The sequence below is a fragment of the Balaenoptera musculus genome, chromosome 21 (genome assembly GCF_009873245.2).
Source record: "Balaenoptera musculus isolate JJ_BM4_2016_0621 chromosome 21, mBalMus1.pri.v3, whole genome shotgun sequence".
Classification (NCBI taxonomy): domain Eukaryota; kingdom Metazoa; phylum Chordata; class Mammalia; order Artiodactyla; family Balaenopteridae; genus Balaenoptera; species Balaenoptera musculus.
Window position 1 is genome coordinate 23,117,497 of NC_045805.1, and position 26,022 is coordinate 23,143,518.

Sequence of the window (26,022 nt, forward strand, 5' to 3'; positions counted from 1 at the left end):
AATTGAATATAGCAAAAGAGATTCATTCAGAACCATATAAAAGAAATCAAAGCAAGCCCATATCATTTTCTACTCTCTTGTGAAAAATATCCATAAACATTCATAAGAAGCGCTATAATTTTATAGGAATTAACTTACTACCTTTTTGTAGGAGTGGTAATGAAGAAAAACTAATGGCTTTACTGACTCCTCTAAATGTGAATTGCCATGCAAGTGATGGGCGAAAGGTAAGTCATTTAAAATATAATATTCCCCTTCAGTGATTTCTTTTTGCTTTACAGTTAAAATTTTTAAAGTTGGCATATATATGTGTATATACATATATATACACACATGTTTATATACATACATATATATGGCTGTATTTTACTGGTACCTTTTAACTGTAAAATGAAATGCTGTTGTGACATGTTCATAGAGCTGGTGAAGCATGGATCTTAAGCCTTTTCTCTTAAATGTCAGACACTGAAAGTTATTTGTTAAATGGAACTGCAGCTTTTTTGGTGATTAAAATTATAACAATGTGTATTATTTTCTGTGTATGATAATGGAAATTAGAAGTATTTGTTTACATCCTAATTACCCATCTTGGTTAGGATATATTTTTTATTTCTTTTTGGCAAAGGAAAATTTGTTTGCTAGACAACCAACACTTTTTCCATTTAAAGCTGAGAAAATGCTAATGATCTTTTTAGGTCTATTGTAATGGCCCTGCTTTTTTTTTTTTTGCTAGGTTTTCATTGTTATATATTGAAAGAAAGTATTATAGCAGAGAAAAATATTCTGTATTAATATACATTTGTCATAAATGTAAGGTAATATATAAAATATGCAGTGGTATCTTCATTATCTGCTTCATATTCTTGCTGAATAGAGACTGAAAATGTAATCCTTTATAGCCTTTGGTATCTGACCACAAAGTTTTGCAGTGGTTTGCCTTATAGATACGGAAAAACAAAACACTTTGTACTATGAAGTCTTTTTAAAAATGTTGGTTAATTTTTTAATGTTAAAGGATGGCTTTTATATTTTTAAAACCTAAAACATTTTTAAAGTTATACTGCAGATATTGAGGAAAATTATCTTGTACCTAATATTTAAAGAATTAATTCCTTTGGAATTATTTATATCGAAAATATACTATGGAAAGTATCAGGATGGATGGTACCCCTTAGAAATAATGAACTGTTTTGCTTTTAAAAAATTATTTTTCTCTGAGTGATAATTTTATAGATTAAAATTATTCAGCTTTCCTTTCACTTTTTTCCCCATTCTAATGAAACCCATATAATAGTGGCATTGAATTGAATCCTTCCAAATATATGTTGTTATTGAAGATGGCTTGTATATTATTTCACATGGCCTAATGAATGTTTAGTTTCTCTGGATAATTTGGAGGAGACTTCTACTTTCATGGTAGGTTAAATTATGTATATATCAAGCTATAAATTAGCAAAGATTTACTTGGTACTATTTATTAATGACTTCTGGGAGATGTTTTTAAATGGTAACTGCTCATTTTCCCTTCAATTTTGTAGTTGCTTTGGGAGTTTTAACTTCCTTGAGTTACTTTGAGTTCCAGATTTTGTTTGGATCCTTTTAGTAGATAAGGCGACTTTTATCACTATGCAGAAAGAACCCTTCTTATCTGTAAATGCAGCTATATCTTTAGACAGAGCTCTTTTAGAGCCCAGCCTACTTCAGTTTTCCACAGCCATTTTAATATTCCAAAATTTATATGAGATTACTATAATAGGAGTCAGTTTCCATCCCAGCCTCATTCTCCCATCCTTACTCTTATACCTTGACAGCCCCATTCCTAGCTCAGTAAATCAAAATAATTAAGGAGCGTGAACACTGATAATTAACAAATTACCTCTTCTCCTTGCCTCAATCCCTACACAAATATGTAGAACTTCTTTATTTTTCCTTCTCCCCAAAGGAGGATACACTTCCTTTATTCCTGTAGCTGAAGCTAACATATTCCTCATTCAAATTCCTATGGCTCCTTTTCTGTATTACTCTATGGCATTTACCGCAGAGTTCTTGAATTGTGGTTATTCATACGTGTCTTTTTCTTCTACTTGGCTATTAGCTCTCTTTTGTACCGGACCAAGCCTGGCATTTTGCATGTAGCAGAAGCTTAGGCTACGAATATGCTCCCAGATGAACATAATTTTATCCTTCGAGTGAAAAAAATCATCTGTGCTCTTTGCCAGTTAGAAAATTAACTCAGAAGTATATGAATGGGGAATTGTATATTTTCTGTTATTATATATTATTACTAGTATGATTTTATCAATTTATTTTTGAGTAATTGTACCACAAGGGAGAATTATATATTTTAATGTGTAGAACATTTTTAAGAACATGTCTCAAACATTACTATTATACTGAAGGCTTCACAACATATAAATAATGTAATAATTTTCCAAAATGTGCTCCTATACTTTTTTAGATTATCAATTTTCTCAAATTAGATAGGAAAAGAAAATTAGACTTAAGCGTTTATTACGTTTTGGTGCTATGCATATAACATAAAAAATCATTCAAAATTGTTCATCAGTATGCAAAATGCAAATAAAATTTCATGTTTAAAATTGAATAATGTTCATATTTAGATATTACCCTTGTTTATGGCACAGAGCAATTCTTATTAGATATACCAGTTGCAGAAAAGCCGTGAAGTGGTAGATATTGTGGGTGCTGATGGAGATTGGGAAAAGATCCTTTAGTTATGACAATCTCTTTTGTTTTCTTGCTATTGATATCAAGAGGATGTGTAAGCAAATCTAGCTGCTGAATTACAAGTCAATCGTATATATTTAGTATTTTTCCAGGCCATTAATATGTGTTTATCTAGAATTAGGAAGTCAGATTGTATATAAACAAGAGGATACAGGTACTTTACATGTATAGTAAATTAGTCAGGTATATGAAGTTTTATTTCTTGAATTTGCATTTTAGAACACAGTACAGAATCAAATTCATTTTTAGCAGGTTTTTAAATGACTGTATCAATGCTTAACTGAATCCTTGCCTGTCACTGTTTTTACTACGATTCCTGGTTTGTAAATTTTAAAAGCCCATGGAAGTGTCAATTTTGTAATGTTTTTAGAAAAGCAATGTTCCTTATACACTAACTAGTGGGTGGAGAGATTGCCTAGATATATGTGGGGCGTTTAGACGTCAGCCTTCCTTTTCCAAGTGGTACGTGGGCTTGTACAGTGACAGTGTAAATTTAAATAGTCTCTTAATTCTGTACTGTGACTTGATGATTATCCCATTAGGTAATATCTCAGTGGTTAAAATTTTTATTTCCCACAGACATTTGTTTTTCTAACCTGTAGAATCTGAAAATAGTGAAGTACCAATAAGGTTTTAAGTAATTTACATGGTTATATTTTGCTTTTATTTGACATGTAAATCAAAGCAGAGCTTGACTACTCTAGAAATTTCCAGTTGTTGTTTTCCCTAAAAAGCAAAGGCAGAAACATTTTTTATAATGTTTTGTTCTAAAATGCTACTTTCATACAATTACACGCATGTTCTAATGCTGGCCACTTTAGAAACATAGGGGCATAGATATAATTTATTGTTCTTCTGTCTCCTGCCGATTGTGATTAGGCATAGCATTCCATAGTTTCTTATTTTGAATTGCAGCGACCAGGTCCTTAAAACAGATTGCTTCCTTTCTGTAATTCCTGTATTTTCAAACTTAGACGTCTTGTCCTTTAATCTCTCTTTACAGCATGTTCTATCATGATCAGACATTTTGTTAGCAATTATCCAAATATTCTGGTCTTGTTTGATACATAAATTTGAAATGGTCGTCGTCTCTTGTTTTGCAATATTAATTTTTATAAGGATACCTTTTTACAATGAATGAAAATAAGTATTTGAATACATTTCAGATTATTCCAACACTCAACCCTCTTCAGAGTTCTTTTAGGTCCCTTTCCTGGCTGCCTTTATCCCCTTCCAAAATAAATGTCCTAAATTTATGCCCTCCTTATAACAAGGAATAGGTTGGAGTTTGGCATTACTGTACATATTCCTAAATAGAAATAATATGTATCTTTGCATGCATTTACTATGCATACTATTGCTGTAATTGTATGTCACCAAATATTGAAAGTAACTAATGTTTGGTTGGAATTTTGTTTTTATTATAAAATATTCAATGTTATGGTAGTTTCTTTCTGCTCCTTTTGTTCATTCAGTCAGCACTCAGTACATGCCATGTATAGGTCATTGTGCTAAGTGTCATGGGAGATAACTGTGTGTTTAATGGTATTGGTTCACAAGGAGCTCAAAATTGTTAGAATGATGAAGACATTATCCAGGACATTGAAGCCAGTGCCTAAAAAAATATGATTCCTTTTGCTGTGATACAAAGTGTAGATTTAAGGTGAGATTTTTTTTTCTAGCTCTTTTATTTTTAAAGCATTAGTATTTAGACATGTATGCTCTTCTGTAAGAAATCACAAATTTAGATGAAAGGCAACTGGAGGAGCATGATTTAAATTCAGAAAGATTAACTGAAGGGTTTCTTTAAATGTCGGATTTCTACTGTGTAAATGTTTGCTTCCATAAAATAGTTAATAATGAATAAGACTCTGGAAATGGAGAAAAGTAAAGTGTTTAAAAACTATTTTTTAATAGAGATCAATCAGAAATAAAGTAGAATTTAGTACCATCCCTTGTAGATACCATAAGAAACTATGTGATAATAGTCGAAAGAGCAAATGGGCTTTGAGGCCAAACAGATGGATTCTGTTCTCTGCTCTTGCACTTTCTAAGTGTGTGACTATGGCTCTACAGTTTTCAGTGTATTCTTTACTAAATGGGGATAATGATAACCATTCCACAAGACATTTGAGAGGATTAAATGAAATAATGTGATAAATGTAGCACATAGTAGAACTTCAGAAAATTAGATCCCTACTCCTCTGATATATTTTTGGCTTTTGAGCATATTTAGAATGGACACATACATACTTCTGAGTACTTCTGCATCCCCCACTTCTCCACTTAAATTGTCTTTATTACCAAGCTCAGTCCCAGGTGGCATTTGGATAAAATGTAGGTTACCAGGTAATCTACAAAGCATACAATCGAATTAATTGTCTTGGAACTTGGTCGTTGTCTCCTCCCCACCCCACATCACATTTAATAAATTAAATTTGTTTACTTTTGCAGCTTATAAATTCAGAAATGTGTTCATAAGATACATATACCCATTTTTAAGAATATATTTATTAAAAATTAATATCCGGCTGAAAAATAATGCCACAACATTCATTTAAATTCCATAAAGCACATCCAGTGTAGCACAAAGAATATGTAGGATTAATGCAATGGTTTTTGCAATTTATACTTAAATTTTAGGGTTATGTGAATTTGTCATATTCTAATACAGTATTCTTGGTTAACACCTCCCTCCTTCAGTGTAAGTCTTCTCTAAATATTTTGCTGGAACAGGATTTTAACAGTCCTCATATTGTTACTTTGACAGCCCCTCAATGAACTGGGCCTCTCATTATTTATGCTCTTGTCTAGTCCCCTCCCACACAGGCTGTGAACTAAGCCTGGGACTGCTTTGATGAATAAAATAAAGTAGAAGTGATGCCATGCCAGGTTTAGGACTAGCCCTTGGAATTGGCCTGGTAGCTGCAGTTTCTTGCTTTTGGAATACTCTTTCTTGGCTCCCAGCTGCCATGCCATGAGCAAGCACAAGCAGCCGTATGGAGAAGTTCATGTGGGGAAGAACTGAGGCCTCTAGCCAAAGACCCACCGAGACTGCTTAAGGCTCTAGATGACTCTAACTCTCCACGTGTCCTTGACTTTTAGCCTCAGCTGAGCGTCCAGTCCAGCCTCCAGGTGACACCAGTCGTCCTAACACCTAGCTCATACCACATAGAGCAGAAGAGCCACCCAGGCAACCTACCATTTTAGGGGTGGTTTGTTATGTAGTAATAGCTAACTGAAATACCCCTGCTATAAGAAAATATTGCGTATAACTCAATGCATATTGTCTATTGGTCAAGAAAGTTTGCGTCATTTCTCAGGCGGATTACTGAAAATGGTTTTTTCACAGCTGCTTGGAAGAATAAGTGAAGATTTTTAAACAAATCACCAAACATATTTATTTCTTTTGATATGTTCAATTACTTTGTATTTGTATCTTACAATTTAAGATTTTTTTTCCCTCAGAAAGCAAAAAATAATTTTATGCACATCTTTATGGGTCATGGTGTTGTAGGAAAAAGCAGGAAGTTGAAGCTAGAAGACCAAGTTTTAAGTTAAAATTATTACTAGCTATGTGATCATGGCAAGTTTTATTATATCTCTGAGTTCTCAGTCTTTTAGCCTAAAAAAGGATGGCTTTGGGCCACATGAACTCCAATTTACCTTTCAACTCTAACATTTTAAGATTGTTATGTATTTTGTTACTTATTTTTCATCAGAGTAAGTAATACAGACTTGGATTATGTAAGAGTCGGTAGATAAAATACTCCTGGTATCTGGAATAAAGTTTATATACAGCCTTTTTCCCCTTTAAGAAAGTGTTAGCATTACCTGAGGGCCCATGCGTGGCTCCCTGTGGCCTTTAGCGGCCTTTATCATCCTCCTCTGTTCTTCCCACATCCTGGTAGATAAAAGGTCAGACCATTTTTTAGTGTCCAACTTTTCTGGCTCATAGTTTAGATGTTACTTGGGATTATAAGAAGGTCAAAATGCAGTAAGTGTGCATTAGGGAACTCTTCAGGTACTTTAAGTTTAATTATATATCTAATCAAATCACTTCTTTAAGGTACATCTTGCTGAACAGTGCATGTCTTAACGGTAATGCAGAAATCCCTTGGAGCGAGTTTTCTTGCCTGCTTATGTTGGGATATAGTGTATAAAATCTTTATGCATGTGTATATTCATAGTGTAACAATAAGGGCTTGAAAATGTCTTTTTTATTTTTCATTAGGGAATCACTTCTACTAAAACAGTCTCTATTTTGTCAAGCATGACATCTCTACTGGTGAGGGTAATTAGTACCCATGCCAACTATGTTCTGTTTTTCTCTTCGAGAAAAGAATTTTTAGTAGAAAGGGACCTGTGTTAAAAAGCAGGTGATAAAGCTTAGGAATTCAGTTAAGCTCAGCTTAGCCATCCTCCTCTGAACTTCGGTTTCTCCTATACTCATATCCAAAAAGCACAAGTTTCCTGCAGTTTTCAATATTAGACTAGTTGAGGGATAAAAAAGGAGCGAGTACTAAATCATTTTGCTGGGAATATGATTCATTATTAAAATTTGATTTAGAAGCCAAATTACAAAAGTGATATTTCAGTATATCCTTTTAAAATTGTAAGAATCTAAGTTTAAAGTGCTTCTTCTGACTCTCCAAGTATACCAGACTTTACAGGGTAGGTTAGATTACAACTGCAGCAGTAGCTTGAAAAACATCCATCTGGCAGAGTGGCAAGGGAATAGGAGATCAGGTAGAAACAGAAGGTCACTCTATGCTATTGTTGATGTCCTAGTTCTTCAGTGAGTGGTGTTATTTACATATAGTTATTTATTAATTATTACATGATAAAGGTATTTTAAAATAGCCCTCTAATGATTATGATTTGATTATGGTCTCTCTGGCTTAAACTGTTTAGTTAATGTCAGTTGACAGTAGATTATCCTGCAAAAAGTTTTTAAATCCTTTTAGTAAAGGGTGAACCTTAGTGTGTGAAAAAGGCTTGCTTAGTTACAAAAAGAAGTCTGATGTCAGAAACTCTTCTGGCCTAAGGAAAGGCAGCAAAAAGTGGAGAGTTCATTATGGATTTGAGAACTCTGATATTATCTGTAGCTTTGAATTGGTATTATTAGAAACAGTTGTTTGGCCATAATATGAAAACAATATAAACAATTAATTTCTTAATTCACTGTGTACCAGTTACCTGGTGTCTCAGTCAGCTGGGGCTGCCATACCATACTGGGTTCCTGGCTTGTGGAGGGCTGCCTTTTTGCTGAGAGAGAAAGAGAGCTCTTGGCTGTCTCTTCTTTGTAAGGGCACTAATTCCATCTTGAGGGCTTCTACCCTCATGACCTCATCTAGCCCTAATTACCTCCTGAAGGCCCTGTCTCCAAATCCCATCATGTTGAGGGTCAGGTCTTCAACATGTAAACTGGAAGGGCAGACACAAACATTCACCTGGTTATTTTTGTATGCTACTTTTTTTCTCTTTTTTAAAGAAGTATAATAATTGTTCAGGAAATCTCCCCTCCCCCACCTCCGAAGCATATTCATCCATTCTCTCACTTGCTTAATTAATTTAGAATTATAAAAGGAAATTTCTAAAAGTATCAAGAATCTTAATAATATCCTTTTTAAAAGAAGGCTATTTTCAGTGACTAATAAGAAAATGTCTTTCTCTGCTAAGAATGGTATCAACAGTAAAACTTTAAAAACACTATAAATACCATGCATAATTATTTGAAATGCATATTTGGGTAGTCAAATTAGTAAATTTGGAAATAGACTAAATATAAAATACTTCATATGTTGATTTTCCTTTTGTAAAGATGCTTTAATTTTTCAATAGTAACATGGTAATACCCTACTCTGAATACCATAAAAATTCCCCTAACGTGATCTCCTAGCGTCTGAGAGGGTTCAATACCATACCCGTTAGAATTGGGTAAGGAGGCTTCCGCAGGGAATAGAGCTAGAGGCCTCTGCTCCTGGCTGCCTTTGGCTGCTGAATTCACATGTGCAAACTCAGAAGTGTCAGGACTTGATCACTGAAGGAACTTTGAGGTAACAGCATGTCTCCCAAGTCCTAGAGCTCTGAAGCACACTAAAATCAGATAACAGAATTTCTCATTCTCTAGTTTATACAGTTACAATGACTGTCCAAGGATCTAAGGTGGAATGATTTCCCCATAAATAATCTTTAAATGACAATTGGTGGACTTGTTTCCTTGTACTTCCAGAATAAGTCATCTGTCTGTTGAACGTTAGTTAGAATCTTTGATGTTTAGATTTGAAAACCTAAGATTGTAAATATTAATTATAAAAAGGAATTCATGTGAGGTTTGAGTAGTGTGAGAACTTTTCTTTTGTAAAGTATAAGACATCAGGTTACTGTCAGACCAAGAAATTTGATTTCCATAAAGTCTGCCAGCTGTTTCTCATTAAGCAATGCAAAATTAATGTTGCACCTTCTGAAAGTGCTAAGCATCCTTTTTTCTTTCCCATACAAACCCTATGAGAGGACACTAGAAACTCATTTTCATGCATACATTTCAATTCTTCAGCTGATTCTGAGGCTGAAAAAGAGAAACACAGATTTCTGGCTGTTGAAGAATCCCCTTGGAGTTTCCACAATGATAATGTTGAGTTAAAATTTAATTAAGTTGGCATTCAGAGCTTTACTCTCACAAAATTACCCTATGGATTACCCGCTCTTTACTCTCTGTTCATTTCCTTTCCCCTATCCTTCTCTTCCCCATACATAACACTTAAAGTAAGGATAGTCCTTTATAGACTCACTTTAAAAAATAAACTTTTACTATATAAGGCAATTGAAGTACAGAAATTTTGTTTTATGAGATATTTCATAAATTCTACAAATTTTCAAATGCCTTAGGTTCCTTCCTAAAGATGACTACATATGTTACTTTGGAAAAGCATACTCTTTGAGACTAAAATATCAATCATTATTCTACCTCATAGAACTTTATCTGGAAGAGGACTTAAATGGCAACTAGTCCAACCTCCCAGTGCGATGTTGGAAGCTTTACTCTGATAATGCTGACAGGTTGTCATCTGGCTCTGCTTGAATGCATATCCAGACCATATCTGGATTTAGCACCAAACTTAGGGTTTCACAATTTAAGGAGGGATATTGACCAGTCAGAGGGTGACCAGGAAGGTAGTCAAGAAATTATTCTGGAAGAAGCAGTTGAATCAATTGGAGGGATTTAGTTCAAGAAAAGACCAAATGACTGTTAGAGATACATAGAAAAATCCAGCACTGGGAAAGAAGCAGATAAATTTTCTTCTCCAGTTTCAATATTCTGTTATTCCTCCATGTCCTCTGATGCTTATTATTATTATATTATTTTATTTTATTTTTTGGCTGCATTGGGTCTTTGTTGCTGCTCCTGGGCTTCCTCTAGTTGTGGCGAGCAGGGACTACTCTTCGTTGCGGTGCGCGGGCTTCTTATTGCGGTGGCTACTCTTTGTTGCGGAGCACGGGCTCTAGGCGCTCAGCCTTCAGTAGTTGTGGTACACAGGCTTAGTTGCTCTGCGGCATGTGGGATCTTCCTGGACCAGAGCTTGAACCTGTGTCCCCTGCATTGGCAGGCGGATTCTTAACCACTGCGCCACCGGGGAAGTCCTGATGCTTATTATTTTAAATAACTTCTTTTGTTAAGAAGTCCTACATTTCTAGGGAACCCTCCTACACTGTTGGTGGAAATGTAAATTGGTGCAGCCACTATGGAGAACAGTATGAAGGTTTCTTAAAAAGCTAAAAATAGAGTTAACATATGATCCAGTAATCCCACACCTGGGCGTATATCCAGAAAAGATGAAAACTCTAAGTTGAAAAGATACATACACCCTAATGTTCATAGCAGCACTATTTACAATAGCCAGGACATGGAAGCAGCCTAAGTGACCATCAACAGATGAATGGATAAAGAAGATACATGCACACATACAGTGGAATATTACCCAGCCATAAAAATGGATGAAATAATGCTGTTGCAGCAACATGGATGGACCTAGAGTGAAGTAAGTGAAGTAAGACAGAGAAAGACAAATATCATGTGATACAAATTATATGTGGAATCTAAAATGAACTTATTTACAAAACAGAAATAGACTTACAGACATAGAAAACAAACTCATGGTTACCAAAGGGGAGAGGCAGGGGAGGTATAAATTAGGAATTTGGGATTAACAGTACTATATATAAAATAGATAAACAACAAGGACCTACTGTATAGCACAGGGAACTATATTCAATATCTTGTAATAACCTATAATGGAAAAGAATCTGAAAAAGGATATATATATATGAATGTATGCCTGAAATTAACACAACAATGTAAATCAACTATACTTCAATTTTTTTAAAAAAAAGAGAAAAAAAAAAGAAGTCCTACCTTTCTGGGGCACTCATCCAATAGTATGGTCACACTGTCCGTATTGATAGGGTTTGATCTGAGTGCTGAGTTGAGTCAGAACTACCAAAGCAATCCCTTCCTACCAAGAGTAATTCTTCCTGCCTCTCAGCCATACTGATCCATTTCTGAACATACTGTCCAGAACCTGAGTGCCCAGCCAAAGGAAAGGAAGGCAGGCAGAATGAGAGTTCTGAAGTCAGACTTACCTGCATATGATCTCTGACTCTGCTATTAACGCCCCTGTTTCTCAGTTTCCTCATTTGTTATATGGAGATAATAATAGTTTCTAGTTCTGGTAATAGTTGTGTAAAGTAAACAAGTTAATACATAGAAAGTACACAGTAGATTTTAGCTGTTATTTCAATAAAATACTTGGTAATTTCAAAATGTTTTTATATATTTTATTTCATTTTAGCCAGAAAATAACACTGTGAGGAAGCCAGTACTATTGTTACCCAACTCCCTCCCATTACAGAGATTGTGACTTCAAAACATTAATACGTTAAACACTGTTAGGTTGTAGGAGTAATATGTCTATTTATGAAACTAGTCCTGATATAATCTGCTGTGATGGGACCGTATCTCTTATTAGGTGTATTTAGCTCTAGGCACTGTGCTTTAGAGAACTGTTGCCCAAGAATCCCAGGACCAGAAAAAAAGACTCATAATGGGAAAGAAGTCATTATTATTAAAGGATCTAGTAAAGTGTATTCTGTAGAAGAGACAAGTTAAAGGAGATACAGTCTGGGGGGAAAGTGTGAATAAAGTATCTTTTTAAAATTTTATTTCTACTTTGGTTCATCAATTTTCATTCTCCAGATAGTTTCTCTTTTAAATTATTATTATAATAGCCCAAGAGTCGAGAAACTTCAAGGAGACTGTCTAATCTTTATTATGGTACTACTTAAAATACCTCTTCAAAAGACAGGCATCAGTGATGAGATATATTTATTTCCATGGACTCATGCCCATATTGATTCTCTAGCTTTTAATTTGCCTTGATTCTGATTTAAGTATCACTGTCTCAAAGAACTTCTTAGCTGTACCTCACAAGCAGATTAATCATGTCTCTGTGCCTAAAAGAAATTTAATAAGCTCTGATTATGCAGTTATTATATCTTCCTGGGAGTTTTGTATTAATGGCTGATACAGTATTTTATTTGTAGAAGGGGAACACTGATCTATCTTAACCAAATGATAAGTTTGAATGAGATGTGTTTTGTTAAGATAACCAGAGCAGAGCTGTAACATTTGTAAATGTCCATTTATAAGGTGATGGTTAAATAATTACGATGCAGCTACATAATGGAAATACTATACAAAGAATAAGATAGACCTCTATGTGCTAATATTTTAAGAGAAGAAAAGCAAATTGCAGAAGACTATAATATCCATTTGTGTGACAAAAGCAGCAGCAAAAAGAACTCAAAAACAAACATACCTTCATATAACATAGAAAAATATCTCAGATGACACTTGTGTAACTATAAACAGTGCCTACCTTTGGGAAAGGGGCTTGTTGTGCTAGAGAGAGAAATAGACATTTTACTTTGTGTTATTTTATAGGGAATATATTATTTTTATAATTTAAAAGAGAATTATGTTGGGGTGGGAATGGTGAGTAAATGAAAGTAATTGATAATTGAAACCAGTTAGAACTGAGAAAATACATATATGGTACCTCATTTTTGAAACCAGATCTGAAAAGGCATGTTTTTGTATGTCCCCAAAACTAGAAATAAGTATTGGAATTTTTAAGTGTAATGATTTTGTGTTTGTTTATATATATTGTATAAAAAGATGGCAGGAAGTTAAGAAAATTACAGATGATATCTAGGATGCACGAGTTCAGAGAGGTAGTATGTACATGCAAAACTGATGCTACATTGAACAATATTATCACTGAAAGTCGAATATCCAGACATAATGTCACCTGATGTAATACTATATGACGTACTATCTATGAATATTCTTGCCAATATAGTTTCAACTTCCAAGATACATGAAATACAGAAGAAACTGTCACAAGTTAAATAATCACACAAGGAAGGGAACAATTAACAAGGTTTCTTCAACAAGAGTTGAGAAACTTCACGGAGAGTTGTCAGTATTGTAGAAAAAGAAAGAAAGGAGGGAGAAAGACTGTCGTAGATTTGGGGAAACATAACGGCCCAATAACCAAATGTATTTTTCCTGACATCTGGCAAATGAACTTTTAAAAGTTTTGAGACAGATAGGAAATTTGAATACTGACATGGGCATTAGATGGTACCAAAGATTTACCACTATTTTATTAGATGTAATAATATCGGGTTTTTTAAAGAAATTGCCCATAATTTTTAGAGGCACCTACAGAAGTATGTAGTGTCTTGAATTTGCTCCAGAATACTTCAGTGGGGAAAATAAAAGAGATAGCAGAAGCCAGTGTAACAAAGTCTTAATAATAAGTGATTGTTGAATCTGGGTGATGAGTACATGAACGTTCAGGTGAATGCGGAAAGATCTGAGCAGATGATAACGTTTTATGATTCTTCTCCTAATTTGGTAAAGTAGTAAGTCTTGCCTTATTCTGAATGCATGTGTGCCCTTGCAGGTGGGCACACACACACAGACACACACGCTACTTTCTGACTTGGGACAGCTCCGGAAACCAAGAAACTCATTCAGCATTAAGCCTGGCTAGAGTAGGGTGATCAACCATCCCAGTTTGCCTGGGATGCGCGGGTTTCCTGAGACTAAGAATGTCTCGGGCAAACCAGGATGAATTGTTTACCCTAATCTGAAAAATTCAGGAGGATTTGATCTAGGTCAAAGTGGAAATCTTAAAGAAAACCTCAGTGCACTACACATCATGAAGTTAGGCAGCTCTCTGATGACTTACATCCTGGCTTCTCAGTTGTGGTTTTGTTCTTTCCTAGGGAACGCTTCAAACATCACACAGGCCTGTGTTGAAATGTGGTGTAAATCTTTCACACAAATTCGAAGTCAAATTCACCAAGCTGGATTATTCATATCCCCCGTTCTCTTTAATTAACGTAAATCAAAAGCTAACCATAACTTTCATTTCTTTTTTACTAGTATGAGGCACTGTGTTAAGCCTTCTAACGTAAAATTAAGATATGCTCTTCATTCTCAATGAGCTCACAGTGGATTACAGGAGACAGACATAAATATTTAACTATTTGATTTCATGGTAAGTGTTACAGTAAAAGATTGTGGCAAATAGTTTTAAGACCGTCTTTGGCAATCTTTTTAGTGACCACTTTTTGTTGCAAAAGTAGTGTCCAAAGACAGAATAAGAGGAAAGGAGATATTTATCTGGAGTACTGGTATTTTGGAATCTCATTTTAAAATCTTGTGTAAGGATTGCCCCAAATTTTGTACAGGCAGACCTCGTTTTACGCTTCGCTTTATTGTACTTCTCAGACACTGTGTTTTTACAAATGGAAGATTTGTGGCAACTCTGCGTTGAGCAAGTTTATTGGTGCCATTTTTCCAACAGCATTTGCTCACTTCGTGTCTTTGTGTCACATTTTGGTGATTCTCACAATATTTCAAACTTTTTCATTATTATATTTGTTATGGTGATCTGTGATCAGTGGTCTTTGATGTTACTACTACAACTTGCTGAAGGCTCAGATGATGGTTAGCATTTTAATAATGTATTTTTAAACTAAGATATGTACTTTTTTTAGACATAACACTATTACACACTTAACAGACTACAGCATAGTGTAAATATAACTTTTGTATGCACTGGGAAACCAAAAAATTTGTGACTCGCTTTATTGCGATATTCACTTTATTGCAGTGGTCTGGAACAAAACCCACAATATCTCTGAGATATGCCTTACTTTATAAAAATAGAACAATAATAATAGTCTTAAGAAATTAAGAATTTTTATAATATTTTATGTTTCTTAGATGAGAAGTGCTGTAAAGATTGGGATATTCTGTCTCTGTGTTAACTTCAAAAGCTTTCTCAGTACTAACAAACTGAGGAACCTTTCCCCAGTATCCAGCAGTCATTTGTGAGAAAGCCATGTGTGTTTTGTGTTAAATGCTAAAATTCCCTTAGGATTGAATATGTAATAATACATTTAAATCTTGAGACGTAGTTTTCATGATTTCTTTGCTCAGTAGGAAAAAAATATTTAGAAATTAAATTTTGATATTCTAGGCACATAATAATATATAGGTCTTCCAAAGGTGATGGCTGCATTGTGTATCTATAGGATTTTCTTGCTTTGATATTTAATCCTTAGGAATACTTTGTCTTCCATTGTTTGGATTTGTTAAGGAGTCATGTGTGAAATTAAATTTAAGTGGGAAAATATTTTGTTACTGGTAGGCCTTTAGTTTTTTTAGCAAATTAATAATTGTGGCAGTTGAGCTGTTTGGAGTGAACCAGAGTGAACGATGAGGTCAGAAAGTTGGAGGTAGTAATGAGAGATTGTCTGTGGCCTTCTAGATCATTATAAAGACTTCAGCTTTACTTAGAGTGAGATGAAGAGCCATTGGAAGATTTTGAGCTGAGGACCGGAACCTCTAACATTTTAACAGGATCACTCTGCTGCCATGTTTTGTAGGCTCTCAGAGGATTATGCTGGAAGCAAGGAGGCTGTTACAACCAATCAGCTGAGGGAGGATGGTGCTTAGACCAGGATAGTGATAGTAGATGTGGTGAGAAGTGATGGGATTCTGGAGAGACTTTGGAGATAAAGCCAACAGAAATAGTCTGATGCAGTGAGCATAGTGTGTGAGAGAAAGATGACAGTCAAGAAAGACTATCAAATTTTTTGACCTGAGTAACTAAAAGGATGGAGTTGCCATTAACAGCAATAGGAAATTCTGCAGAGTAGCTTTTGGAGGGAATACTAAGAGCTCAGTTTTGGACATGATAAGCATGCAGTGTCTCCTGTATATCCGTAAGGTGATGTCAAGTAGGATGTTAGATTGTGAGAGTTTGGAGTTCAGCAAAGAAGACTGAACTGGAGATAGAATTGAGGAGTTGTCCGCATATAAATGTTGTTTAGAGCCCCAAGACTGCATGAGATCACCAAAAGAGTGAGTGTAGATAATGAGGAAAAGAGGTCTAAGGACACAGTCCTGGAGTTCTCCAATGTCAAGAAAGTGAGGAGCAACCAGAAAAGAAGTGTGGGTACCTAGATGTCCTAGATACCAAGGGGAAAAACATTTCAAGAAGGAAGAAGTGCTCAGCTATGTCAGATGATGCTGATAGGTAAAGTAAGATGAGGACTGATAAATGACCATTAAGAAATAACTTCTAAGTGTGTAAGATACTTAATAAGGTGATAATAAGTAATAACCACCCACCATTTGTTGAGCTTTTTCTATGTGATACTGTATTAGGTGCTTTATATAGTTATCTATAATGCATGAAATAGCCTTATATGGTAAGAATTATAATTCTCATTTTACAGATGTTAGAAGCCAAGGCTCAGAGACATTAAGAAATTAGTCCAAAGCCATATACCTTGTAAATTTTGCAGAGGAGGAATGCAAACCCAAGGCTTAAAAGCCTCTACTCACTTCCTTATATTGTGCTGCCTGCACTTCTGTTAAAGTTGCATCCACAGTTTTATAACAGGGTTGTCAGTTGTTCCTATTTTAACTATGCATGTATGTGTAGGAGAAGTTAATGCATTATTGTATGCTGCAAATCTATATCATAAAAAGCAAAGATAAATGTATATATATATATAAGTTTATTGTTTCCTATGGCCTGATTCCAAGAAGAAAACTTTGAATTATGAGATTTATTTAAGTAAGGATTCTTTTTTCTATAAACATTTTACAATATGAAAATATTAGTAATAACATTTCTCTTACAGCAGAATAATATTAAGGTAGGTTTTTTGATAGAGTTTTTACATTTGTAGTTGTTTCATACTTTATCACCCTACATGTTTTTTATTTTATTCTTTTTTTCGCTCTACATGTTTGACTTTTAAAGTATTCCCAACAAAAAATCTGTTTTAAGAATAAATGTGAGGTGTGCAAACTGGCAGTGATTGCTGTCCTGTGCACAGTGATGCCTTAAATGTTTGATTCTTGTGTTTGCTAGTTTACAGCCAACACAAAATTATCAAGTAACATGTGTGAGTATTTTACAAACGGGCCTGCTTTTCTTTTTTTTCCAAACCAAAATTACACTCTGTTAATTATCCTAGCATTTAGAAAATTACTCTTATCATTGCTGTGCCATTTGGTAGTTGAGGTATAAAGTTGGCACTATGTGCTAACCATTCATTAGATCACATGATTTTAATTGCTTTGCATCAGAAGATAGCATTTAGTATATAATGTTTAGTGGTAAATTTTTTTCTAGAGGAAAAACTCCTGGACTCTTAGTAGTATAAGTTTGTTCAAATCATTGTTTGTTCTCAATTTGTACTTTTTCTTTTTGCTTTATACCATTTCCTCAAACTTATTGCAGGCATGTCACAGATTTTTATGTGCCTTCCAGTGATGCTATTTAGTTTGCACGGTTAGCATACACATTGGAATGACTCCTCAGAAAGCTTCACCCTGCTTGTTCTGTACTCACTCTCCCTGTGAGTTCATCCGCTCCCATAGCTCAACTACCTCTACTTAGATGCTGCTACCATTTTACTAACTGACACCGTCATTATCTCCCTCCTAGATTAGTCCTGCAGGCTTCTATTCAGGTCTTCCTGCCATCAGATTTGCCCTCCCTCTCCAGTTTATTCTCTCTTGAGTAACCAGAGTGATCTTTCCAAAACTCCATTCTTAGTCCCATTACCGCTAGGGTATCGTATAGGCACTCAAACACAATAAACCCAAACCTCACATTCTCTCCCTTTGGGTTCCCTTCCCTTCCCTTCCCTTCTCCCCTCTCTCCCTCCCTCCCTTCTTCCTTCTTTTCCTTCCTCTATCACTGACATTTCCAAACTGGAAACTGCTATATTCCTTACTACTTATTATCAATTATCAGATTCTAGCAATTCTCCTTCCTAATAGTTTTTGACACTCACTCCTCAACTCCATTTTTTAACAACTGCTCCATTTCAGGCCTTCTATCACTTTCTACCATTTCAATTACAGAGCCTTCTAATTTATTTGAGTTATATGAGTTTTAAAATTATACAGGTTAAAAATTATATTACCATTTTCAAAGCATTATAGATAATTTTTAGTCTCATAATGATTTTTTAAAATCCAGAAACTAGATATAATTTTTTGTTTTGGCCTTCTGTATAAACAGTTAGTGTGTGTGTATAGGTATTCATTTATTTAGGGACTTAGTTTATTTTCAAGAATAAGAAATAAATACTATTATTGACCCAACTATATACAAATAAAATTTTGTAAGAATACTTAATATGAAAAAAGAAAATCTTTTTGTGCATCAGCAATGAAATTGTCACCTTTTCCTTATAATATTAAATGTCAGCTATGTCCTATGAGAGCTTACTGACACATTGACCATTCATCCAAAGCAGTTACTATCTCTTGAGGAAACTTCCCAACTGCAGTATAAAGTCAAATTCAGCCCTGAAAGTGGGCCAAGAAGGAGTGACAGGAACTAGATTTACCTTCCTTCCTGAAACAATTAAAAAAAAAAAAACTGGATAAAATATATGAAACTGGTTTTCAGAAGTTGAACATCAGGCAGTACATAGTAGTGCTTCTTGAGTGATAGGAATCAAATAAGGTGAGTTCTGTGATTGCTCCAGGTTGTTGCCTAGAAAGAATTTCCAGGCCTTGATGCAGGGAGGGAAAATCCAGGAGGCACCCAGTGGTTTCCCTGACTCGAGAAGATGGAATTAGAAGATTGAGGAGACCAAGGTGGCAAGAGTTAGCAGGGTGGAGGACCAGGGAAGGGAGAGCTGCACAGAGAAGAGAGCTCCAGAGAGCTGCAAAGGATCCCCTTACTATCTTCAGCTGAGTACTGATTAATACAGGTATGAGAAAACTACCTGAGGCTGATAAAAGAACCACCCAAAAGGATTAGAGGTAACAATCCTAGCAACTCACAGAGATTTTAATCATTTCTGTTGCCACCAGCCAGAAAGGACAAACCTCATAATTCATTAGATAGCATAGAGTACTCAAAAGGGTAATGCTTCAGTAGAAGGGGAAAATTAGTCCTAGACCAAAGGCTGCTCTGGTCCTGCTTACAAAGCTTAAAAGCAAGCTTTGAAAACAGCCTAACATCTGTACAATTGGAGTCCCCAAAGGAGACAATGGTAAGAGAGAGGGCAGAAAAAATATTTGAAGAAATAATAGCTGAAAGTTTTCCAAATTTGATGAAAACTGTAAATAGTAGATTGAAGAAGCTCAGCCAGCCCCAAGCACACACATACACCAAAAAAAAGAAGGAAAAAAAAAAAACTGTACCAAGGTACATCACAAGTCAAATTTCTTAAAGTCTGTGATAAAGAGAAATTATGAATGTATCCCGAAGAAAAATCACATGTACATAGGAATAAAGATACCATGTAGGCAGATTTCTAGTCTGAAACAATGCAAGCCAGAAGATAGTGAAACAACATCTTTAAAATGTTAAAGGATGGGGAAAATAAGTCCTGAAAATAATTGGGTAGTCCCTAGAAGTATCATTTACAGTAACATTTGACAGGTGTCTGAAGGCAGAAACTTGGATGGGCTTGTTGTTTGATGATTCAGAAATTTTAATCATCTGTTTTTATATGGCATTTTACATTTTAAAGGTGATTATATGTGGGAGAAAACTTTTCATGCACTTTTGAAATAGCTAGGATGGGTGGTTTTATCTCCATTTTACATGTGAGGAAGCTGAGCTATGTAGGTAATATGACTTTCACAGTTCCACAAGATCCAGGACTGTGATGATGTTTCCTGACTTCCTATTCAGGACTCTTTTCCAAACTACCTGATCTCATTATTAGCTGTGTATTGCTCAAAAATAGTTCCTAAACTTAGAGACTGTCAGAACATATAAAATGTATGGAGTGCCTTGAAAGCAGTAATAGATAACACAGTATTAAGTAATTCTTTTGTATCAAAATATGTGAAGAAAATAAATTGAAAATCTTATTAAATCCCAAGGCCCAAAATAGAAGACATGAGACATGGTAGTATATTAAAGTATACTAGACCCTGTGTGAAAAGCCGTTACAGTATTTAAACTTTAAATAAATGAGCAGAGGTGGGAAAATTGCTATGGTTGCAGAGAAACTTTTAATTAAAGTAATGTTATTTCTGATTTTTTTTTAAAAGGTGTGGAGAAGTTTGATTATTTTAATTATCATATTATATGTGAGCAGAACACCTTTTAATAACTTGGTTCAAATTAAAATGTGGCAGAAATTAGTTGGGAAGAAACTTTATTTTCCTCCTGTATTTATACTGCATATGCAGTACATAAAATAGAAGAATTAAATACTATCTTGGCATATTTCATCGTATCCAAGGTAGGAAATTAGTTCTGACCCATTGCTAGCAGCCTAATGGAATGAATACGGTCCATTGTCTTTTTTGTTTCCACTAGAATTTCTTCCAATATTCTTCAGAGATGCTTTTCAGCTTTTCCTATTAAAGAGAAATTTTGAGAGCTAGCTCTTTATGATAGAATTGGGATTGAAAAGTTAGAATTTGAAAGGTGGACAGGATGCAAGTAAGATAAAGAAGAATGTTTCCAATTATGAGGAATATGAGCCCTGACATGTCTTCCCAGAACAGTAGGAATGGTCCATGATGGAAAGAAATTAAGAAATAATGTGGAATAGGTAGGGTAGGGCTTGATAACTGAAGGCCTTGAAAAACCAGTAGGAGAAGTAGGTGAATGGCACTGAAGTTAGAATTTACTCCTGAGGTGAGTGAATTGTCTCTCATCCAGCTAGGAAATATGAATTTTTGGCACTTCACCTCAGTATTTTCTGTGTATGTTAACACTCATTGTCTTTAAATAAATAAATACAGATTGGATGCCAAAGCAAGAATTATTTACCTGAAGAGGGGGATACGTCTTTCTTTCTCTTTTCTGTCTAGTCAACTCCTTTACATCTAGCAGCGGGCTACAACCGAGTTCGGATCGTTCAGCTTCTTCTCCAGCATGGTGCTGACGTGCATGCAAAAGACAAAGGGTATGTGTATCAGCGTATTTCCTGTAATGGTTTCATTCATGGATATTTACGCTTTGTTTTCAACATCTGATACACAAAAGTTTTTGAGCACTAGACAAAGTCTTATATCCCATTGCCTTACAGCTTGTATAGCATTTTAAGAATGTTCACAGTGATTTGACTTCATTTTCATGTTCCTACTAATTAAGGGTTCTTCTCATAACAATTTCCTAAATTAGTTTAATTTTATTGTATTCTATTATTTGAAGTTAAAATTTGTTTCTCTCAATTGCAATTACTATTTTTCAACTCTTAAGTTACACTTCAGAAAGACAGATAAATAAAAAATTCTGATAATCCAGTAACATAACTATCCTATTTATCAGGTATGAAAGGACCATCTCTTACTAATAAACTAAAATCATAAGTATACGTAAGTATACAATATTCTAATTTTTTCCTGATGAAATCTTGGCCATCTAAACTGAGAAAACCTAAAAGGTCCTTATGAAGGTTGATATGGGAGAGAGGTGTCTGGGAACCAAGAAAGCAGTATGTCATTTATTTTATGAATAGGTGCATTTTGGAAACCTTTGTACCACTTTCCTAGCTAATCTCCAGGGACACGTGAATTGGGTCTGCTAGCCTATGTGATGGGCTAACATTTCTCATTATGCCACTTTAACATCTAAAAGATAATTGACCTGACTGCCCAGATGAAGTAGTGTTCCTATTACACTGATGAGCAGCATAAAGAAAAGAAGCCCTGGAGCAGGCTTTCGTTCACTTTGCCCCTCTCCATGTCAGGAAACATAGACAAGAAGAAAGAGCTCAGTACTTGAGACAGTTCTCAGAAGAGGAGTCCATCATTTCAAATCTGCTCTTTTTGGTGCTGTTTCTCTCTTGCCTGCGCCGGGTTCTGTGCCACGTGAGTGGTGTTCCCGTAGTATAGGGGCACAAATGCCTGATGCTCTTGTAAATCGCTTTTCCCTCGTGCATGTCTGAAAGCAGATGGTGTACAGTAGGTGAGTCCTCAAGATAAGTACACCACAAAAAAGAGGGTCTTTGACTCATGCAGAATGATACTCGGATATGCAAGTTGTAATAGTTTGGATATTGAATTCTTGTGCTGGAAATTACCATGAAAGTGAAATAAAATGGTAGGAATATTTCAATTCACTATCAGTTAACATGTATTGTCTATAAATACTTACTATTTAAAGCATGCAATTTTCAATTAGTACATGCACTTCTTCCTTTTACCGAAATGCTTTTCTAATTGGTGCTTTTATCATTATATTTAATGACATACATAAAACAAGATAAATACAAAAGGTTGAGCATTAGTTAGCTTTTTATTCTCTTATTAAATACTTTAAAATATTTTAAACATAATTGTACTAGGATTTATTAGATTTTGTTTCTTAGCACTTCTTGGATAAATGACTCTAAGTTCTTTGAAATTTTAGTATTTTAATTGGCCTTTTTCCATTTAGTGGACTTGTTCCTCTTCATAATGCATGTTCATATGGACATTACGAAGTCACAGAACTGCTACTAAAGGTAAGAGAAATTAAAAATATTGAATATTATTTGCCTTTTTTTTTAACTCATCATGAGTTTTCATGGGGGTTTTTTGCCAAGATTTTTTTTTTTTTTTTTTTAAAGATCTCAGAAGTCTTCACTGAGGAGGTAGTATTTGAGTTGTCTTTTATTTATTTATTTTATTTATTTATTCTTATATTTATTTTGGGCTGTGGTGGGTCTAAGTTTCTGTGCGAGGGCTTTCTCTAGTTGTGGCAAGTGGGGGGCCACTCTTCATCGCGGTGCGCGGGCCTTTCACTATCACAGTCTCTCTTGTTGCGGAGCACAGGCTCCAGACGCGCAGGCTCAGTAATGGTGGCTCACGGGCCTAGTTGCTCCGCGGCATGTGGGATCCTCCCAGACCAGGGCTCGAACCCGTGTCCCCTGCACTGGCAGGCAGACTCTCAACCACTGCGCCACCAGGGAAGCCCCATGCCAAGATTTTTAAGATAATAAAATTGGGTTTTTTTAATGTTCACCATTGCCTTAAAATTTTTTAATTATTCAACTTATTTTAAACTGTTTTTTAAAAGCTGAAATTAAAGAAATTAAAACAATTGTTGACATTTCAGAGTTATAACTGAAATTTACAGTCAAATAAACGAGTTTTATTTGATCCAGTGAAATGATTACTGACCTATAACTTTTTTTTTTCTCAATTCAGCATGGAGCTTGTGTTAATGCTATGGATCTCTGGCAGTTTACCCCACTCCATGAGGCTGCTTCCAAGAATCGTGTAGAGGTCTGCTCTTTGTTACTTAGTCATGGTGCCGATCCCACTTTAGTCAACTGCCATGGCAAAAGTGCCGTGGATATGGCTCCAACTCCTGAGCTCCGGGAAAGATTGACTTGTATGTATTTATATCCTAAAGTCAACATCTCTAGTTGTAAATTGTAATATCTTTCTTTTTTTTAATATTAATTTATTTATTTATTTGGTTGCGTCAGGTCTTAGTTGCGGCTCGACCAGGGGTTGAACCCGGGCCCCCTGCATTGGGAGTGCGGGGTCTTAACCACTGTTCTACCAGGGAAGTCCCTAGAATATCTTATTTTTGTTATTAGGGCTGTTGTTTTGTCTAACTTAGATAATAGACTTCTATTCTTACATGTTCACTAGTTTATTATCCTCTTTTCTTATCATTACTTTTCTTTTTGAATTCTACAGGAATCTCATATACATATATTTATTTTGTGTTTATTCAAGCCTAATTCTAATTCATGTGTTAAGTAAGGCTCCTTTTTTTTTTTTTTAAGACAAAAGAGGATGAGTCCATCAATAACCATCTATTGAATACCTACTATGTGCCAGGAACTTGAAATATAGCAGTGTACAAACTAGAAAAAAATCTCTAAGCTCACAGAGGTTATATTCTTGTGCTGTTGGTAGTAATAGATGATATCTAACATTATGGAGTACTCACTATTTCCCAAGCCCTGCAAGTTGCACATTCATGTTTTTATTTATGTGTGTTATAGCCCAAGTGCAATCACTTGCCCAAATTTAAATAAGATAATTTTTATGATTTGGTGGAAGTAATCTTCTCAGATACTGATACATATTACCTATGTTTACATATGCATGTTTTTAAATAAACTTTTTGTTTTAGAATAGTTTTAGATTTACATAAAACTTAACAAAAATAGTACAGAGAGTTCTTGTATACCCTATACCCAGTTTCCCCTATAAATATCTTATATTAATATGGTACATTTGTCAAAATAATGAACCAATACTGATACATTATTAATTAAAGGCTGTACTCTATTCAGATTTCCTTGTTTTTTTACTGCAAGTCCTTTTTCTGTTCCAGGATCCCATTCAGGATACCACATTACATTTAGTTGTCATATCGAATACTGAGATATATTTAATTCTATACGTGGGCATTACAGGTTTAAATTAAAGTAGGCGTTACCTAATTTTTAATTTGTCCCATGGTTGATATTCTCTTACATCTAGGATTCTAAGAATCAGATAACTAGATTTAAACACCTGAGAAAACCTTTAAATGATAATTTAAGAAAAAGGCATAGTCAAAATGAAAACATCATTTAAGTTTAAACAGATTGTAAATTAGTTTATGTTAAAACAGGAAGAGTTCCTTGCAGTTTTGATCTTGTTTAAATGGAAATTTAAACCTATTTTGGTACCGGAACAGCTGACATCTACTAGATTACAGGCCAGCACAAACCAGATTATAACTGGGCAGATGTCTTAGCAATGAATCCTTGTAGAAGTGCATTTATTCTCTCTCCCACTCATATGACTCTTGCCATATGTTATCTTGCATTATATAGTTCATTTTTCTATGTGATGTTCTGTCTCCCCAGTGAAGTTTAAATTCTTAGAAAGACCTTTGGTTTTATTATTCTGTCTTCTTGGCACCTACACAATGCCTTGTTACCTAATAAAAATGAGTTGATGGTAATTGTGCTTGGGTCTGTATCTGCCTACCCCCAACTTAGCACAGTGCATTGTGCATGCTGTATGCCCAGCAGGTTTATTGAATTGAATTTAACTCAAAATTTATTTTTTACATCTTTTTCTAATTTCTTTCTTTTAGTTTTATACCCTGGCCTCAGCTTTATCCCCATGTCACCATTTGACTTCTTTTTTCCTTTGAGTCATTTTGTAAATTATGAGTACTGTTATGGGTTTTTACGTTGTATTTCACTGGTCTACCTGATTCCACTGTAAACATTAAGATTTAACCTAAATTTGTATAGTTTTGTAAAGGAAGAAGTTCCCTGAGTAGAGTACTTTGCAACCTTCTCAGTATCTCCTTTATTTTATTAAATAAGATTCTACCAAGGAATTACCTGAAGGAGAGGATTTAACAAAGCTGGAACTTTTCTCACCAGTTTTCATCCTCATGCTCACTGCTTTATACTAGGCAACCACAACAACAGAATTCTTTTTAAGAAAATTATACAGGAAACAAAAACAATATTTTGATCATACCCATGTTTACAGCATTTTCATTACACACATTTTTTTGCTCTTTCTTGTTTACTTTTTTATTTGTTTTCATGAAGCCAATTGAACACCATAGTGTGGGTTCTGCACACACTGGACCTGAAAATACTAAAAGTAGCTTTTATTCTTGTTTCAAAATGCATTTAGAAAGAGAGACTTTTAAGACATTTTACAAATATTAAGTT

The 26,022-nt window shown here is 34.8% G+C and overlaps 1 protein-coding gene across 2 annotated transcripts in view; it reads left to right on the forward strand.

Moving 5' to 3' along the window:
* TNKS (tankyrase) overlaps positions 1–26,022 on the forward strand; it is a 182,220-nt gene that overhangs the window by 91,366 nt on the left and 64,832 nt on the right. For both annotated transcript variants that reach the window (XM_036838654.1, XM_036838655.1), the window contains exons 5-8: positions 152–227; positions 21,203–21,297; positions 22,773–22,839; positions 23,525–23,711. In XM_036838654.1, the coding sequence (XP_036694549.1) occupies positions 152–227; positions 21,203–21,297; positions 22,773–22,839; positions 23,525–23,711 (425 nt within the window). The remainder of the gene's footprint in view (positions 1–151; positions 228–21,202; positions 21,298–22,772; positions 22,840–23,524; positions 23,712–26,022) is intronic.